Source organism: Cervus canadensis, chromosome 21 (assembly GCF_019320065.1).
Source record: "Cervus canadensis isolate Bull #8, Minnesota chromosome 21, ASM1932006v1, whole genome shotgun sequence".
In the NCBI taxonomy this organism is placed as follows: domain Eukaryota; kingdom Metazoa; phylum Chordata; class Mammalia; order Artiodactyla; family Cervidae; genus Cervus; species Cervus canadensis.
In genome coordinates this window covers 7,080,146-7,099,903 of record NC_057406.1, presented here as the reverse complement: position 1 = coordinate 7,099,903, position 19,758 = coordinate 7,080,146, and the positions used below count along the sequence as shown (strand labels likewise).

The following is a 19,758-nucleotide window of genomic DNA, read 5'->3' as shown; positions in this document are numbered from 1 at the left end:
CATGAGGTGAGTGTAGGAAGGATCAGATTACTCTTGGAAGAGGTTTTCAGTTTTGGATTCTTTGCTCTGAGTTTTATGGATTTTTTTAACTTCTTTTTGCTTGTGTTTGTTTGGAAAGGAGATGTTATATTCTTGTTTGGATTTCTTTCCTTGTCTTGGGGAGAGGGAAAATAATTATCCAATTAGATGACTTTGAGGATACAGCAAGATAATGCAAAATCATGTAATACAGGAAGTGTTCATTCTTGTTGCTGGAAAATAAGACCACCCTCGTTAAATGACACATGCTTGGAAACTGGGTTCTAGAGAGCATTACTGGAGAAGGCAATGGCACCCCACTCCAGTACTCTTGCCTGGAAAATCCCATGGACAGAGGAGCCTGGTAGGCTGCAGTCCATGGGGTCGCTAACTAAGAGTCGGACAGGACTGAGAGACTTCACTTTCACTTTTCACTTTCATGCACTGGAGAAGGAAATGGCAACCCACTCCAGTGTTCTTGCCTGGAGAATCCCAGGGACGAGGGAGCCTGGTGGGCTGCCATCTGTGGGGTCGCACAGAGTCAGACACGACTGAAGCGACTTAGCAGCAGCAGAGAGGGTTACTGATACTACAGAGGTAGATCAAAATCGGGCTGGTCATCGCAAGTAGGAGGGTAAGACTGAGTGCCACCACTCGCCGGGGCTTTGTTTTCAAGCTGGTGAGAAGGAAACCTAGTGAGCCCCAGGCTTTTCTATGCACTCCTGCAGGCCCCTAGGCTCCCCCTCCTCTGTTCTGTTTACAAAATGGAGAGAAGAGTTCAAGAGTCAAACAAAACATGGGTAATGTGAATGATGTTAGAAAGATAACCACCGAGGTCTGTGATAAAGAGCAATTGTGTGATCTCTGTTTCTCTGTAGATTAATTAATGATACTTGCCTTCTCTGCTGTTGAGCTCCTGAGAGAAAAACCATCATGTCCAAACATAATTTGGTTGGGCTCTTGTAAGCTCACAAGTCAGATTTAGTAGATTTACATCTTGGCTCCATCACACACATACAAATGACTATAGGCAATTTACTTGGCATTTTCAAGTCTCGGTTTACTCATATTTATAATAAGAATAATAACGTGGAATAATGAAAATAAGGAAACCTGTAAATGGACAAAGTGCTCAAAAGGCACAAACTTACCCAATTTCTTCGACTGCGAACACACTTCAGTCCAGCAGGTGGTGGTCACGCGCAGCCACTGAGCAGAAATGGTCTGCACGTGCACGCTGCAAACCAGGCGCCGAGAGCGGGGATGGGAGCAACGGGGAGGTGCATCTGATGCCTGAGTGGCAGTCAGCAGAGGCAGGTGGGGGCGGGACCGCTGGAGAGAACTGCACGTGCAGACACATGTGTATTGGCCTCCAGGCCTAATGCCGAGGGGACATATCTTATTAATGTCTTACTAATTAATGTCTTATTTTAAGGGTAGAAGCAAAGCAGGACCATGAAATCTGGGAGAACTTAGTCATCCACTTCCTCTCCATTGCCTTCAAACAGAAATTCCAGCCTGAAATCCATTTTAGAGGGAAAACACACACCTATTATAATGGACCAGGAGCTGACAACTACCCAGCCTTTCCGGTTTGAGCCCAAACTGTCCCTGAATGTGTAATCTTCATTGTAACTGACTATCACACAGGAAAGCCAGCCCTGCCTGGGTTTACTCTGGGCACTCACACAGCTGGGACCTTCTCACCTGTAGGCCCTGCCAGCACTTCCAGCAGTCTTCATCACTAGATCAATTCTGACATGGTCATATTGCTGTTTTTTATTTTTTGGCTGCGCTGGGTCTTTGTTGCTGCTTACGGGCTTTCTCTAGGGCCATGCGGGGCAGGGGGCGGTTCCTCTCTAGTTGTGGTACACAGGCTTCTCATTATGGTGGCTGTTCTTGTTGCCGAGCACGGGCTTTAGAACACACGGGCTCAATAGTTGTGGTGCACAGGTTTAGTCCTCCCCCTGCCTCGTGGTGAAGGGCATGGCAGCCCACTCCAGCGTTCTTGCCTGGAGAATCCCATGGACAGAGGAGCCTGGCGGGCTACAGTCCACAGGATCGCAGAGTCGGACCTAACTTAGTGACTAAACCACCACCACCGCCACCTGCCTCGTGGAACGTGGGATCCCTAGTGGATCAGAGATTGAACTCGTATCCCTGGGTGGCTTTAGCTTCCCTAGGAACCTACTGCTGGAGTGGTTACATTCTAGTGGGAAAGGCCAGGTTTGCTGCTAAACATTCTGCAGCATACAGGCCAGCCTCCTATAGGAAAAGATTATCCAACCAAAAATATCCACAGTGCTGAAGTTGAGAAATCCTCTTCCAGGGTGACAGCAACACCTCAATGATTAAGTCTGAATATTCTGAACCGCCAGAAATCATCTGGAAGTGACAGCTTTTGCACAGCTTCCTGGTGAAAACTGAGAAACTACAAGAAACTATTAACCACTCTAATGCTTCAATCAAGTATCAGCTGGACACCTACCAAGAACCACACTTTCTTTAAACTGGAATATGAATGTATGTATTCTTTATTAGGATGCTCACAAGAATGACACATTAGCACTGTCCTTCTGGTGGGACAGAGAATACACATCTGACCCACATCACAGCAGGAGACAGGCCCAGGTAACGGCTCTCAGAGCTGGTACAATGGTCCACTGAAGAAATTGCCTTTCAGCAAAGCAAGGATGCTTCCTTGGATTCCATCATCTCTGCTGCAGCTTCCGGTCAGTCCTCTGTGATGGGCCCAGAATCCTTCATTCCAGAACCTCTTGCCATGCCTTCAAGACCTAGGTCAACTGGCCCATGTCTCACTCACCTGGGCACCTCTGGAATTTGGCAGCATGTCTCTTTGGTATGCTGCTGCCCTGCCACCCTCAGGAGGCAAAGGTGGGAGTTGGGGGGGAATACAACATTACCAAAAGCAAACAGCAGGGGTACATCAGCAACGGACACTTCGGTTGTTTGGTACACCCAACAACCTCACAGAATACATGCTTCCTCCCCAAATGATACATAATGCCCCGCAGAGCAAAGGAAACCCCTCAATGATTCCGACACGCGTGCAACGATCCTGTACACCAGGAACAAGGGGTACAAGCAGACAGTTACGCCATCATGCCCTGCACAGCAGGAAGCAGGCACCTGAAAGCTGGAACCAATTCTCTACCTCAGCTCTTCCCTGCCTTTAAGTGGTGTCATCCAGCCTGTTTCCACCTGTTCTGGGCCTTAGTTCACTTTCCAAAAGGGAGGATAAGATGGCAGAGAGGAAGGGGAGATTAGGGGAGGGGCTGACAACCTATAAAACAAGACAACAATACAAAAATGCAAAAACCAGACTGAGCATTAAAATACTTTATAACAATAGAAGGCAGCTGGAAACACGACATGCTAACAGACAATATGATACACAACTCGGGGTGGGGGAGGGGGAGGGGGTCAGCAGGAGGGGGCCGAGGCCACTGCTTTAGACTAGGAGCCTTTCGATGGACTGCTGGATGGACTGGATCTGCTGCTTCAGCTGTGAGCCCTCTTTGATGGTGACGGAGCAGGCGATGACAGGCCTGGAGACCCCACAGGCCCGGCCCAGAGCCTGCTTGGAGCGCACGAACACGTAGGGCACGTTCTTGTCCTCACACAGCAGCGGGAGGTGCAGGATGATCTCCAAGGGTTCTGCGTCTGCAGCCATCACGATGAACTCAGAGATGCCTCTGTTGAGGGTTTTGGTGGCTGCAGAGAGAAGGACATGAAGTCAACAGGTGATGGGCGCTGGGGCAGGGAAGCCACAACAAAGCAACTTCGAAGGAAAAGAAACAGGTGCAAGAAAAATGGGCAAAAATGTCCAGGTCTAGGCAATTCTCTGTCCCACATTGGCCTTTGGAAGAGATAGGGAGCCAAGTACAAAATCCCCAATGCCTTCCTCAAACTCTACATCAAATCCGTCAGTTCTGTCAAAATGCAGTCTAAATCCTAAAAAGAGCGCTTCTTTTCCTGTCCTCGGCTACCACATTCTCCATGTCACCACTATCTCTTGCCTGGGTGATGGGAACAGCTTTCACCCAAGCTTCAGCAGCGTGAAGCAGTGCAGTGCAGCACTTCTCCGAGCCTGTGACCAAGGGTCAGGAGTTTCCATCCGAGTCTGCCATGATCAATACTTTGGGAAGTTCACACCACATGCAACTCACCAAGCAAGCTCAACACCCCACAGCATTGTTCAAATCCTTATTCCTTGTTTTATAATTTTATTTAACTTATATTTTTATTTCTGGCCATTCTGGGTCTTCCTTGCTGCTTGGGCTTTTCTCCAGTTGTGGCAAGCAGGGGCTACTCTTAGTAGTGGTGTGTGGGCTTCTCACTACAGCGCTTTCTCTTCTTGTGGAGCACAGGCTCAACAGTCGTGGCACACAGGCTTAGATGCTCAGCTGCATGTGGGATCTCCCCAGATCAGGGTTCTAACTGTGTCTTCTGCATTGGTGAGTGGATTCTTTACCACTGAGCTACCAGTGAAACCCCCTCAAATGCTTATTCCTGACTGCTTATTCTCTGTGACCCAGTGCTAGCCCATAGGCCACACACGCTGCTGCTCTTAAGTCCCCATGGTGGGCCTAATCAAAAGCATTCAGCCCTCTTTCCACCTTGGAAATCTAGTCCAGACCCTGGACAGGGACAGTGCTGTTAACCCTCTTCCCAGACTATCCTCTGGTTGCCTTACCCTCATTGGCTCCTTTTCGAAGCTGCTTGTAGTTACATGACTGCTGAACGAGGTCCAATAGTTTCTTGGTGAGGTGGGCATCTGCAAGAGGGTAGGCCTTCGGATTAACGTCAGCCTCGGTCTGTTGGGGGTAAATCAAAGCATGAGTCAAACTGAACCAGAAGTTGTTCTAGACAAGTCACAAAGTACTTCAACCCAAAACTGAGAGGGACAATAAATAGGGAGCTTCCCTACTTCCCCTCCCCCAAACATACACATTTAATTTACTAAATCTAAACAAGTATAATTTACAGAAACCCAGCACAAAGTTCTGTTCCCTTTATATGTGAATCTTCAGTTTTCAGTAAGAATCCTAGTTTCCAAAACAAAGTATTTTCTCATTTATTCTACCCTGCGATTTACATAAAATGGCTTCAGAGTTGCTATACCAATACGACCTCCATCAACTATAAACGCACCAAGGTCAAAATTTCCTTTTAATCTTACAATATATCCAATTAAAACCATCCAGAGTACTATATTCAAAAGTTATTCAAACTATATTTTACGTTGTGGCTAGCAATCTGATACACAATTAAGGTTCCTTTGTATTTAGCTTGCTTAAAAAATTCTTAAAAATATAACCGTCCTGCAATCCATGCTAATTAATTAATCCAAACAAATTAATGGATCCAGGTATTGATTTTAATAGCTACCAACATCACAAAAAAAACTACCATGTGACCACTGCCTCTCTGGACTTCCCTGGTGGCTCAAAGGTAAAGAATCCGCCTGCAATGCAGGAGACCTGGGTTCGATCCGTGGGTTGGGAAGATCCCCTCAAGAAGGGCATGGCAACCCACTCCAGTATTCTTGCCTGGAGAATCCTTATAGACTGGGGAGCCTGGCCGGCTACAGTCCACTGGGTCGGAAAAAGTTGGACACGACTGAGCGACTAAGCACACTGCCTCTCTTAAAGAACAAACCATCTATGATCAAGCAGCCTTGGGGGAAAAGAGGAAAGCTAGCAGAAAAGCTGATCAAGCCTTCCATCCCACCTGTTTTTGCCCGCAGGGCATGCGGAGATCCTAGTTTCCAGACCAGGGATGGAAACTGCGCCCCCTGCAGTGGAAGCGCAGAGTCTTAGCCCGGACCACCAGGGAAGTCCCAACCTTTGATTCTAATACTGCTACCAAATCTAGGTCCAGAACTCAGGTCTGGCTGCTCGAAAGCCAATTCTCCAGAGATAAGTGCTGGTAGGAAAGGAAAGGTTGCTTTATTTTGGAGGCCTGCGGTAACCAGGCGAAAAAGGCAAGGGCAACCCACTCCAGTACTCTTGCCTGGAAAAATGCCATGGACGGAGGAGCCTTGTAGGCTGCAGTCCATGGGGTCGCACAGAGTCAGACACGACTGAAGCGACTTAGGAGCAGCAGCGGCAACCAGGGGAGAACAATACTATATATTTGATATTAACGAATTATTAAATTTGGGGGTATTGTAATGGCATCGAAGTTGTTGAAATTTCTCATTTTACAAACGCATGCTCTAATACCTATAGATAAAATGCAACCCCACAGGATCCATTGCAAAATAACACACATAGAAAACAAACTCGGTGGTGCCTCGCCTATTCCATTCCTCCTACCCTATTTTCACGTCTCGACTTTAACTATTTTTATTCATTTCTCATTTGCTTTCCCTCTGATTCTTTTTACAAATATGTATTTTATTACATGCATAACCTGGGTGCAGCCCCCATTACCATTCTTTAGCACAAAGCAGTTCACCCGCAGTGATGCGGTCTAACCTTGGGTTTGGAAGCTGGACCGCGGCACGCAGCTTGCGGCACGCGGCACCGCGGTTCGAGGTGGTGACCCATGGGCAACGGCCCAGTGGATATACTCACCATATTGAGTCCGCCTTGATCGTCTCCTGCCTGATCCCCCAAGAGCTTCGAAGCGACCCCCCGCCAGAGGAACTGGAAGTGAAGTCAGCGGAAGTGACGTCGACACCCCCCCCACACCCGGAAGCTGGTCCCACACACTAACACAACCCACTGGGTCAATCTGTCACGGGACCAGGGTGAGGAGAAATTAGGGGAAGTTCGAGATGTTTCACGAAGTGGGAAAGATCCCTAATTATTTGCTCTTCTTCATACACCCAGGTGGCTCAGTGGTAAAGAATCCGCCTGCAATGCAGGAGACTCAAGAGATGCGGGTTCAACCCCTGGGTCAGGAAGATTCCCTGGAGGAGGAAATGGCAAGCCACTCTAGTATTCTTGCCTGAAAAATCCCATGGACAGAGGAGCCTGGTGGGCTATACTTCATGGGGTAACAAAGAGTTTGACATGGCCAAGCGACTAACAGACTAACAGCGACTGAGCAAGCACATACATTCTAGAATCAGCTTTTTCAAATTCTACCAAGGGAAAAGAAAAAAAGGAAAGAAAAAGAAAAGGCCTGCTGGGACAGCATTGATTTGTAGATTTAAAGTAATCCCAATTAGGATAAAACACCTTTAAGATACAGAATCTGTCAAACCAGTTAAGCATATATATTTACTTAACTCTTTAGTGCTTTTAAATAAAGCTTTATAATTTCTCCAAAAGCCTTAATATCTTTTAGATTTACTCAGATATTTCATCTTAAGAAAATTCACTCTATTCCTTAATATTTTAAGAACTTCTTTTATAAATGAATTGGCGCTGAATTCTGTATTTTTTGTACAAGATGGATGAGTTAAGACTTTTCTCCTTTAAAGTTTTTCTAGTGTTGGTTGCACAAGGTTGTAAATATAAGAACACCCACTGAGTTATACACTTACTTTTTTTTCTACTACACTCTTGTTTTTAAAATTGATGCATAATTGACCTATATTATTATGTTAGTTCCAGGCACACAATACTGTTATTTGATATTTTTATACATTACAAAATGATCACCACTGACTTACTTTAAAGAGAGGAACTTTATGGTATGAAATTATCTCAATAAAGCTATTTTTTAAAGTAGGTGTAGTGGCTCAGATGCCACAATGCAGGAGGCCAGGGTTCAATCTCTGGGTCAGCAAGATCACTTGGAGAATGGGATCTCTACCCACTCTAGTATTCTTGCCTGGAGAATTCCATGGACAGAGGAGGCTGGTGGACCACAGTCCATGGAGTTGCAAAGAGTCAGACAGGACTCAGCGACTAACAAAGTTTTTCCATGTTAAAAAACTTTAGTTAAAAAAAGAAAAAACTTTAGTTTTTCTTACCGAGTTATAATTAACATACAATATTAACTTTGTTTTTTTTTACTATTATTCAGCCCTCCTACTTTAATTCATTTTGATTCTATTTTTTTTCAGGTATTTGTTCCTCTAAGTTTCTATATTTATAGATATCACATTGCTCATAATATCCTTTCTTTTTAAAAGTCTGCAGATTATGTCTCCTTCAAGTTTGTTATTCCTTACTTATAACTTTTTGCTTATTTTCTTGATTAATCTCATCAGAGGGGACTTTTCAAATACTCTTCTGATTTTGTCCACCCTACAAGATATATTTTCTATTTCAGTAATTTCTGCTTTTCTTTCACGTTATTTTGTCCTTTTGATCTTTTCCTAGCTTTTTAGTGCTCCCCCCCATCTTAGGTTCCAATACTTTAGTTGTTCTGTACATATGCTGATATTTGGTATTTCCATTATTGTTCCGTTCTGTTTTCAAATTTCCCTTATTATTTTCAACTTGACCCATGAGTTCTTTTAAAATGCCAGATATTTTACTGTAGCTTCCGATCACCCATCTCTGGGAACTAGGATTCTCATCTCTTAATAAACATCAAAAGCATAAATGGGGGAGACTTCAGGAGATCCACAATGATCATCCGGCCCCATCACTTCATGGCAAACAAATGGGGAAACAATGGCAACAGTGACAGACTTTATTTTCTTGGGCTCCAAAATCGCTGCAGATGGTGACTGCAGCCATGAAAGTAAAAGACGCTTGCTCCTTGGAAGAAAGTGAAGTGAAAGTCACTCAGTTGTGTTCGACTCTTTGTGATCCCATACAGTCCATGGAATTCTCTAGGTCAGAATACTGGAGTGGGTAGTCTTTCCCCTCTCCAGGGAATCTTCCCAACCCAGGGATCAAAGCCAGGTCTCCCGCATTGCAGGCAGATTCTGAAAAGCTATGACCAACCTAGACAGCATATTAAAAAGCAGAGACATTACTTTGCCAACAAAGGTCTGTCTAGTTAAAGCTATGGTTTCTGCAGTAGTCATGTATGGATGTGAGAGTTGGACCATAAAGAAAGTTGAGCCAGGAGGAATCGATGCTTTTGAACCATGGTGTTGGAGAAGGCTCTTGAGAGTCCCTTGGACTGCAAGGAGATCAAACCAGTCAATCCTAAAGGAAATCGGTCCTGAATATTCACTGGAAGGACCAATGCTGAAGCTCCAATACTTTGGCCACCTGATGCGAAGAACTGACTCACTGGAAAAGACCCTGGTGCTGGGAAAGATTGAAGGCAGGAGGAGAAGGGGACGAGAGAGGATGAGATGGTTGGATGGCATCACCAACTGGATGGATAAGAGTTTGAGCAAGCTCTGGAAGTTGGTGATGGACAGGGAAGCCTGACCTGTTGCAAGTCCATGGGGTAGCAAAGAGCTGGATGCCACTGAACTGAACTCAACTATGATCAAAGAGGAGTCACTTTATTGGTTTAATAAAAGTCAACAACAATGACAACAAAAGTTCCACTCAATTTTAAAACCAAACCACGGACCTTATAAATAGCAACTGAAAGTTGCTTAAGGGTGTATTTATTCACCTTTTAATTTTTCCAAGGATTAATTAAATGACTGAATAAATGAAATCTTACTATTAGACAACTTTAACCCGTAGCTTTATGTCTTTGTTCTCCTCATACACCAAACAGCCAAAACCTGCAACTTTTGATTTGACAACAAATAGTGCATGCTCACTCTCTCCATACCAGGCGTAAAGGCAATTAAATGCATTATTAAACTGAGACCACCTGATTCCAAAACTTTTCAAGGAACTCCAAAAGATGAGCACTAGTTTAGAAGGTTCAAGTTCTAGACTCAGCAACATACCAAGCTCAAAATAGGGGTGGGGCAGCAGGGAAGATATCCATTGGGATCCAAGAACCGTTAAAAGGATTAAACCTCATTATGAAAGTCGAAGTGTTTTTGCAAACTCTTCCCTCCTTACTAAGTGCCGACGAAAACTAGGTACCAAGTCACACGATCTGATTAAAAAGTTAGAGACCATCAAGAGTTTTAGAGGAGCCCCGCACGTGGTGCTACCAGAACTTTTGATTTCTGAGGTTACCGCCTCGCAGGAGGATTCGTTACTGCATTCCAGGCTGGGGTTCCCTCCAAACGCCAAAGGCCCCTTTAATCCCCGGCACACGTAACTTGCGACAAGCACTAGGCGCAGACTCATGCAGATACCCTTCTCCTGAACCTCAGCAATGGGAAAGGGGAGCTGAGGAGGTTGATTCAAACCCAGGGTTCCACATCACCCTCTAGCGACCCCTCCAAAAGAAATATAAAGCCAATAAAATCAAATTTTCTCATCCGACTTTCTACTCTGTCCCACGTGGGTTGGTCCCTTTCTCCCAGGCCGGGCTATGCCCTCTCCGCTCACCGGAGGCCTTCGGCCAGGAGCACTAACTGCTGATAGACGCTCCATCACAGAATCCGGGACTCATCTCTAGCGTTCTAACCTCGGGCCGGGAGAAAAGACAGTGCTTGGGGCTATTCGGCCGTCCGAGCTCGAACGCCTCGCCGGGCCGGCGAGACCGCGTCATGTTCTAAGCCGACAAGCTAATGAGAGAAGAGAACCCCGAGTCTCCCACTTCCTGGCTTTTCAACCAGGCGCACGCACTCACCATAGCTGCGGTTCAGCGGTATCGTCCCTCCTCAAGAAGCACAGGCGACGTCGGAAAATAACTTTCCGCCGCGAAAAGTCGCAGGGAAGAAGTAGAAATGGCTGCTCGCGGCCGGAAGCGGAAATGACGCCAGAAAGAGGGCGGCTCTCCCCTTAAAGGGCACCAGCGCGGAACTACTTCAGTTCTGGGGGAGGGACCGCCTTTGCCGTAGTTTTAGTATTGTTCAATTACCAGTTATTGGCAGGAACAGTGCGTTCAATATCCAAAAAATAACACACCAAAACAAAGAATTTCAGTGGTGTCATTCCATTGCTAGTTTATTTTGTAGCACATTTATGTGATTTTAATATCATTTTTTTTTTTACTCTACCTGGTAGTAAGGGAATGGTATGGAGATAGTAATTGGTAATCCTGAATGTTTTCCTTCATATTCAGATATCTTTGTTAAATTTTCTGGTGAAGTGTGGAGTCCACCAGAAGTGGAATCCACTGAGTAGGGAATTCAGTGGAGTAGGTGAAAGGTCACGCTGACTGCAGGCGGGAAAGCGCCAGCCGGAAAATCCTGGATAAGTCCCAGGGACAGACATCCACCAATCAATGGCCCGTTGCCAGGCAGACTGATGGACACAAAGGCGCCAAGACTCCGGCCATTCAAAAACTGGCAGGAGACCAGAAAGTCCAACCAGCACCTTAGAGCCCGACCCTAACCGTATACAGAAAGGTCCGGCCACATCCGCAGCCGCCAGGGTATATAGGTGTCGCCCCCACCCCCCACCCCCTTCCCACAGGTTGCAGACTCCCGCTTTCCCCCTGTTCCCGCCTGGGAGCTCTGCCCGGGAGCGATTGCCCAATAAAAGCCTCTTGATACTCCGGCAGCGCTCTCTTTGTCTTGCCGCGGAGTTCTTCCATTTGGCTCACGCCGTGCGGGCCCCCTCGAGCTCCACCGCCGCGGCCCTACGCGCCTCAGCCACGGACCAACCTCCCGGACGGCAGACGACGGGGTAAGTCCCTCCGGCTTTGGGTCCCGCCACCCTGGGCGACCACTTCCTAGGGCCAGATAACCGGCGCACACTTATCGGGCCCTCATCCGGCAGCTGTGCCTCCTCCCGGTTCTCAGCTCGTGCCGGAGACGTCCTAATCGGCTGAGTAACCCCCGGTCTCTCTCGAGACCTCCGATCTGGCTGCCTCTGTTTGTCCGGGGACGCCTGGACAATAGAGGCTAGCCCCTGGTCTCTCTCTCTCTCTCTCTCTCTCTCTCGACCTCCGATCCGGCTGCCTCTGTTCGCCCGGGGACTCCCGGACAAATAGAGGCTAGCCCCACGTGGTCGCCATGGGGTCGGCGGCCTCCAAACCCGAGTCCAGTTGGTCTACTCCACTAGAATGCCTGCTAGCCAACCTAAAAAATCTGAGGTTAACGGGCTACGCCCGGCCAAAATGGCTCACTTTTTTGTGCTCAGAGGCTTGGCCTCAATACCCCCAGACAATGATTCCCATTGGCCCCCCACAGGGACACTAGACTTTGATGTCCTCCGTGATCTAGATAATTACTGTCGGGAGAATGGGAAAATGGTCCGAGGTCCCCTACGTACAGGCTTTCTGGACACTGCGCTCCCGCCCTACCCTTTGCACAACCTGCTCCCCGACCCAAATTAGGAGCCACCGTGGCTCCTAAACGTCTGCCCAAATCCAGACCCCCCTCCCAAAGAATCGCCAGGCCGTGAGTCCTCTGCCTTCTCTATTCCCCCGGAAGACCTGGTCGGCCCCCCCCCCATGCTCCTCTGGCTCCAGCAGCTCCCTCCCACACTCCCACTCCCCTAGCTGCCTCAACAACACCTCCCCACACTTCCTCAATTGATACACAACCGACTCCAGCAGCTCCCTCCCCCACTCCCACTCCCCTAGCTGCCTCAACAACACCTCCCCGCACTTCCTCAATCGATACACAACCGACTGAAACTATACACCTCCCTCCTACTCCCATTCTCTATCCTCCATTACCTCCCCTAACACCCTCCCCATCACCAGTCAGCTCACACACACGGTCCCAGGGACAGCCATCCCGAGATTCTTTTCCCCGTGCCCCGGCCCTCCTACTCCCTCTTGAGACAAGTAGCTGGAGCCGAGGGCTTGGCACAGGTCCACGTCCCCTTCTCCCTCCAAGACCTGTCTCAAATCGAGGCCAAGCTTGGGTCATTCTCATCCAACCCTACCCATTACATCAAGCAGTTCACCCAACTGACCCGCTCATACGCCTTAACTTGGAAAGATATCTATGTGGTCTTAGGTTCCACCACCACCCCAGAAGAGCGACAAGCCATCTGGACGGCCGCTAGGGCCCAGGCCGACCAGAGACACTGCGCTAACCCCTCTCCCGAGCGCCCCCCAGGGGCCCAGGCAGTCCCCGACACAGACCCTAACTGGGACTATCAGGAGACTGGGGGAGGTGAACTCAGGGTCAGGTATATGATAGAGTGCCTCCTGGATGGCATGGAAGCCACTTCTAATAAAGTGGTCAACTTCCTCAAGCTGGATGAGATCACCCAGGGCCCTGACGAAAACCCCGCTATGTTCTTAAATAGGCTGACAGAGGCCCTTATCCAATATACCCGACTGGCTCCAGAGTCCCCAGCTGGAGCAGTCACTCTGGCCAATTATTTTATCTCCCAATCCACCCCCGACCTCCGAAAAAAACTGGCCAAGGCTGAGGACAGCCCTCAGACTCCCATACGAGACCTGGTAAAAATGGCCTTTAAAGTTTACAATGCCCGGGAAGAGACTGCAGAGGCTAGTCGTAAAGCCAGACTGAGACAAAAGGCCGAACTCCAGGCCAGCCTCCTCAACCAACAAACCCAGGCTCTGATAGCAGCCCTGCGGCCAGCAACAGGCTCGGGCCCACAAAAACCCCCACCGGGGGCCTGCTTCAAATGTGGCAAAGAGGGACACTGGGCCAAAATGTGTCCTAACCCAAGACCGCCCACAAGGCCCTGCCCAAAGTGCAGGCAACGCGGGCACTGGGCAAGTGACTGTCCCTCGGCCTCTCGGGCCCTGACCCCAGGGGGTAAGGGACCAGAGTGACCCAGGATGACTCCGAGCCCAGATTCCGCCCTACAACTGCTGACCTTCGATGAAGACTGAAGCCGCCCAGACTCGGGAACCCCGATAACCCAAGCCGAGCCCAGGGTAATGCTCCAGATAGCGGGTAAGTCCATCGACTTCTTGGTTGACACGGGGGCTACCTATTCGGTCCTTCCCTCTTTCGGAGGCACCTTGCGTCCTTCCCGGGTCTCGGTAATGGGAATTGACGGCCAGCCGTCACAGCCTTTAGAGGCCAAGCCCTTAAACTGCCAATTAGACAATTGCCTATTCACCCACTCCTTTCTAGTTATTCCCTCCTGTCCGACCCCTCTGCTAGGGAGAGATATTCTAACAAAACTCAAGGCCACACTTCACCTAGCCCCAGGGCCTTTCCCTTCCACAGGCAGATTCCTACTGCTACTCACCGGGTCCTCTAGCTCCCAAATAGATCCCCAGGTTTGAGACACCAAGATCCCAACAATTGCCCAACACCAACCCCCAGTCCTCATCCACCTAAAAGACCCCACCTGTTTTCCGGCTCGGGCCCAGTTCCCCCTGTCCCAGCCCAACCTTTGAGGGCTTAAGCCAATCATTGACCACCTCCTGGGACAGGGCCTACTGGTCCCCACCTCGTCCCCATGTAATACCCCCATCCTTCCGGTCCGTAAGGCCTCAGGAGCCTACCGACTAGTCCAAGACCTCCGGCTTATCAACAAGGCCGTTGTCCCTACACACCCACTGGTCCCCAACCCTTATCCTTTATTGTCCCATATACCCACGGGCACCACCCACTTCACGGTAATCAATCTCAAAGATGCATTCTTTTCCATCCCAATCCACCCAGACTGTCAATTTCTGTTCGCCTTCACCTGGACTGATCCTGACACCAGACAGGCCACTCAACTCACGTGGACGGTCCTGCCTCAGGGGTTTTGAGATAACCCTCATTACTTCGGCCAGGCCCTGGCCCGGCACCTGGCCCTCTGACCTCTTAGCCCTAGTACCCTGCTCCAATATGTAAATGACCTCTTACTATGTAGCCCTTCCAAAGATCTCTCAAAACAACACACCACAGCTCTCCTTAACTTCCTGGCCTCCAGAGGATACCGGGCCTCACAGTCAAAGGCCCAACTCACCCAGTCCTCAGTTACTTACCTGGGATTACAAATTACCCCCACCACCAAGGCCTTCACAACAGACCATTGGCAACTCCTCCGGTCTTTCCAGCCTCCAACTAGCGGAGACCAAATCCTGTCTTTCCTGGGCCTGGCGGGATTCTTCTGCCATTGGGTTCCCAACTATGCCTCACTGGCAAGACCCCTCTATACAGCAGCGAAGGAAACCTCACAGGGGCCACTCTCTTCACAAAACGAGGTCACCCGAGCCTTTCTCACGTTACAGTCTGCTCTGACATCTGCCGCTCCCCTCTCCCTGCCTAATCCAAACTACCCATGTCATCTCTATACTGATGAAAAGGGGGGAATAGCCTTTGGGGCCCTGGTACAGCCGGTGGGCTCTGGGGTGCTGCCTGTCGCCTTCATCTCCAAACAACTAGACCCCACTGCCAGGGGGTGGTTCCCCTGCCTATGGGCATTGGCAGCGGCAGCAGCGGTTTACATGGACACAAAAAAGTTACTTCAAAATCAACCTCTAGCCATTTCCTCCCCTCACCACCTCAGTGACCTCTTGGCTTCCAGATTCCTCTCTGACCTCAGTGACTCCAGACTACAGCAGTTCCACTTAATATTCCTAGACAACCCGCAGGTCACCGTGGGACGTAGTTCCCAGCTGAACCCGCTATCTGCGCTTCCCTCTCTCCCGATTTCGTCAAGAGTCCCTGCTCACCAGTGTATCGAGATCTTGGACTCTCTGACACAGCCACCTCCAAACCTCTTTGCAGAGCCACTGCTGGATCCCGATATAACCATGTTTGTTGACGGGAGTTCCAAAAAGGACCCAGATGGGTGCCGGGCAGCGGCCTACGCTGTAGTCACCCTACAGAAAGTCCTTGAGGCCCAACCCCTCCCACTAGGAACAACTTCCCAAAAGGCAGAACTAACTGCATTGACCCGAGCCCTACACCTAGCAAGAAACAAAAGGGCCAATATCTACACAGACTCTAAGTACACTTTCCTAATCGCCCACTCACACGCGGCAATCTGGAAAGAGAGAGGCTTTCTCACAACTAAGGGCTCCCCAATATGTAATGCCTCCCATATTACCAGACTACTAGAGGCCATCCCCCTGCCAAAATAAGTAGCCATCTTACATTGCCGGGGACACCAGGAAGCTCGCGATGAAATAGCCCAGGGTAATAATTTGGCTGACCAAGTGGCCCGGCAAACCGCCCTGCAGCAAGAGGCGGTCCCTCTACTGGTCCTGGAAACTTCCTTTACCCCTAAATACACCAAGGCAGAAACCAGAGCTCTACTCGCCCAGGAGGGGACACAAACAGATCCTTCTGGATGGATCACCCTCCACGAAAAACTGGTCCTCCCTGAACAACAAGCCATCACCATCAATAAAGCAGATCCATGACACCCTCCATATCGGACCGTGAGCTCTCTTAACTTTCCTTAGCCCGCTCTTCTCCCCTCTTCACCTTAGACAGGCCATCCAGACCGTACATCGCTCCTGTCTGAGCTGCGCAACGATCTCTCCTCAAGGAGGGCTCCGGCCCCCCCAGGAAACCCACCAGCTGAGAGGACATCTGCCCGGTCAAGATTGGCAAGTGGACTTCACTCACATGCCCAGACACCGGGCTTATTGTTATCTGCTGGTACTCGTGGACACATTCTCAGGATGGGTCGAGGCCTTCCCCACCTTCTGCGAAACGGCCGCAATAGTATCCGAAACGCTGGTCAAACACATCCCCCAGTTCGGACTCCCTAGCTCCCTCCAATCCGATAACGGACCTGCTTTTGTTTCGCAGATAACCCAGCAGGTAGCTGCAGCCCTCAACATCACCTGGCATCTTCACATCCCGTACCGACCCCAGTCATCGGGTAAGGTAGAACGGGCCAATGGGGTCCTCAAAGCCCATCTCGCTAAGCTCGCCTCAGAAGTGCGGCTCTCCTGGGTCGACCTCCTCCCCTTGGCTCTCACCCGCATCCGCACAACACCGCACTCAAAGACAGGTTTGACCCCCTTCGAACTGCTGTACGGCAGGCCCTACCTGCTGACCCATCTGCCCCCAGAAAAACCACCTCCCCTGGCCAATTATCTGCCCCTCTTCACCCGCCTGCCCGCCTTACTCAGGGAACACGCAGATCGGGTCCTGCCACAACCTGGAGAAGGTGACGGTTCCATCAGACCGCTGTCGCCCGGGGACCAGGTGCTACTCAGGACCCTGTCTCCCGGGCCCCTCAAACCTCGTTGGACGGGTCCTTACACAGTAGTCCTGACCACCCCCACTGCAGCCAAGCTCTCAGGCCTCCAACCCTGGTACCACGTGACCAGGCTCAAACGAGCCCCCTCAGGCCTTCCAGAAAGAGATCCAGGCTTAGACTCGGGTCCAAAGGCTTCGCCAGGACACACATACCAGTCCTCTCTAACAGGGCCCACAAAACTAAAAATCTCCCAGACCCCCTTCCCACCAGTGGCCAAAGAATGACAGGTACCCTCCTATTGCTTGTTCTCCTTGGTCAGACCTACGGGGGATTTGATGACCCAGCTAAAACGAGGCAAATCCTGGCCAGGCAAATGGGAAAGCCTTGTGACTGCGCCGGGGGGACTCTCTCCCAATATCCTGAGGGAAGGGTCAGACATGTCCAATCAGTCAACTGTGGGGACAAAATGGCTTACAACTTTATAGGGTCGGGATATGAGTCTTCCTCAAATGGATACTCACACATTGGAAAAGCCAATTCATGGCAATGCGTTAACACCATCCAGACCCCAGAACCCCTGCCCCCAGGTCAGCTCAAGAACTGCTCTTGCTTAGAATACCAGGAAACTCTCCACTCTCTATGCTACCTTAAGGAACAGGCACGCCAATGCAGGGGCCCAAAAAATAAGACTTATTGGACTGCAACACAAACAGGACACTTCCTGGGTACATCATGCCCAGGCCCTTCCTCACCTGCGTGCCCAAATAAGGCAGGTAAAGAGGTCTGCTGGAACCTAAAGGCACCCATACACGTCTCAGATGGAGGAGGGGTCCAGGATATGGCACGAAGAGAACAAGCCCAACAAAGACTCCAAGAAGTAATGGACCATTACTTTCCAAAAGTCCATTACCATCCCCTGGCCCTGCCTGATCGGCAGGGCCCTCTACAACTAGACCCAGCAACTACACACTTAATACAGCTAACATGGAACACCCTAAATCAGTCCAGCCCCGAGTGGGCCCAAGATTGCTGGATATGCCTAGCCGTAGGAACCCCTCACCCGCTAGCCGTGCCGGCCAACCTCTCCCAACCGGTCAACACCTCTGTAGACCCAGCAGCGTGTAAAGTGACACCACCCTTGCTGGTACAACCGATAGAAGCCTCAATAGGATACTGCCCAAGAGGCCAAATAACAGACAATGAGACAACTCTAGACGTGGGGGTGGGAGACTTTGCCAGCTGCACCACAATACAGAACATCACCACCTCAATATGCGCCCCTCATCCCCTGGTCTTTGTGGAGGAAACCTGGCCTATACTTTCCTCCCTACAAACTGGACTGGAACCTGCGTACTCGCAGTCCTGCTCCCAGACATTAACCTGATATCAGGAAAAGAACCCGTCCCCATACCCACTCTAGACCATGTGGCCGGAAAAAAAAAGCGAGCTATCCAAATGGTACCCCTACTGGTGGGACTGGGCTTATCCACCAGCTTAGCGGCAGGGGCAGCAGGGATCGGCCTCTCACAGCATACATACGCCAAGCTCTCCCAACAGATCATAGCAGATGTCCAACATGTGGCTGACACCATGTTAGAACCTCAGGGGCAAATAGATTCTCTACCAGAAGTTGTCCTCCAAAATAGACGTGGGCTAGACCTCCTCACCGCCCAAGAGGGCGGCACATGCCTTTTCTTACAGGAAAGATGCTGCTTCTATGCCAACCGATCCGGAATAGTCCGGACTAAGATTAAGGAGCTACAGGACGACCTGGAACAAAGGCGCAGACAGCTCCAGGAGAGCCCCCTCTGGACTGGACTCAATGGTTTACTCCCATACCTCTTGCCCCTTCTAGGCCCTATACTCCTGCTGGTTATGGGCCTCACCATAGGCCCCTGCCTCCTCCAACTTGTTTCTCGCAGGGTCCAAGAAATAGCGCAGTCCGCAACCGGACGGGCCATGATACTAACAGCTTACACTCAACTCAATCAAGAAGACATAGAACCACCTCACAATCCTGCATAAGCCGACCTTTCGTCCCGACCGGCCCTGACCCCCACGTTGCCCCCGTTCAGCAGGAAGTAGCCAGGAGACAAACGTTGCCCCTTGTCCTATAGCAAAAAGGCCGGGATGAAAGGTCACGCTGACTGCAGGCGGGAAAGCACCAGCCGGAAAATGCTGACAGAGAAGCCCCCGCTGGAAAGTCCCGGATAAGTCCCAGGGACAGACATCCACCAATCAATGGCCCATTGCCAGGCAGACTGATGGACACAAAGGCGCCAAGACTCTGGCCAATCAAAAACTGGCACGAGACCAAAAAGTCCAGCCAGCACCCTAGAGCCCGACCCTAACTGTATATGGAAAGGTCCTGCCATGTCCGCAGCTGCCAGGGTATATAGGTTCCCCCAACCCCTTCCCACAGGTTGCAGACTCCTGCTTTCCCCCTGCTCGCGCCTGGGAGCTCTGCCCAGGAGCGATTGCCCAATAAAAGCCTCTTGATACTCCGGCGCTCTCTTGCCGTGGCGTTCTTACAGTAGGGAATTCTTCTTCCGGTTTGGGGATGGAGGTTGAGTTTCTGGCAGGTTGGGTTTGGAGATGTCTAGGACACCCACTTTCTTCCTGCCCAGCATGCTGCTTTTTTCCCTGCGCTGCTCCGAAGTTCCACTATTTAAAGCTAGACTCATGCCTCATCACTTGTAAGAGGTCCTCCTGGATCCCTCACCACCTCCAAAAAGTTCTCCTG

The 19,758-nt window shown here is 50.0% G+C and overlaps 2 protein-coding genes across 3 annotated transcripts; one reads left to right on the top strand and one right to left on the bottom strand.

Annotated features, from left to right (window-relative positions):
* Positions 1-2,534: 2,534 nt before the first annotated feature.
* On the bottom strand, positions 2,535-10,769 carry SNU13 (small nuclear ribonucleoprotein 13). 2 transcript variants are annotated; one of them, XM_043439817.1, is made up of 3 exons: positions 10,612-10,769; positions 4,736-4,856; positions 2,535-3,753 (listed from the first exon to the last, which is right to left on the bottom strand). In XM_043439817.1, the coding sequence occupies exons 1-3, from the start codon at positions 10,612-10,614 to the stop codon at positions 3,491-3,493; spliced, it is 387 nt and encodes a 128-aa protein (XP_043295752.1). In that variant the 5' UTR covers positions 10,615-10,769; the 3' UTR covers positions 2,535-3,490. The 2 variants fall into 2 exon arrangements, with proteins under 2 accessions (XP_043295752.1, XP_043295753.1); XM_043439818.1 differs by lacking the exon at positions 10,612-10,769 and adding an exon at positions 6,621-6,736.
* LOC122423112 lies at positions 10,735-19,523 on the top strand. Its single transcript, XM_043439896.1, has 4 exons — positions 10,735-10,739; positions 11,277-11,612; positions 16,294-16,417; positions 16,619-19,523. Exons 1-4 carry the CDS (start codon positions 10,735-10,737, stop codon positions 17,297-17,299), a joined length of 1,146 nt encoding a protein of 381 aa, XP_043295831.1. The 3' UTR covers positions 17,300-19,523.
* Positions 19,524-19,758: the final 235 nt, after the last annotated feature.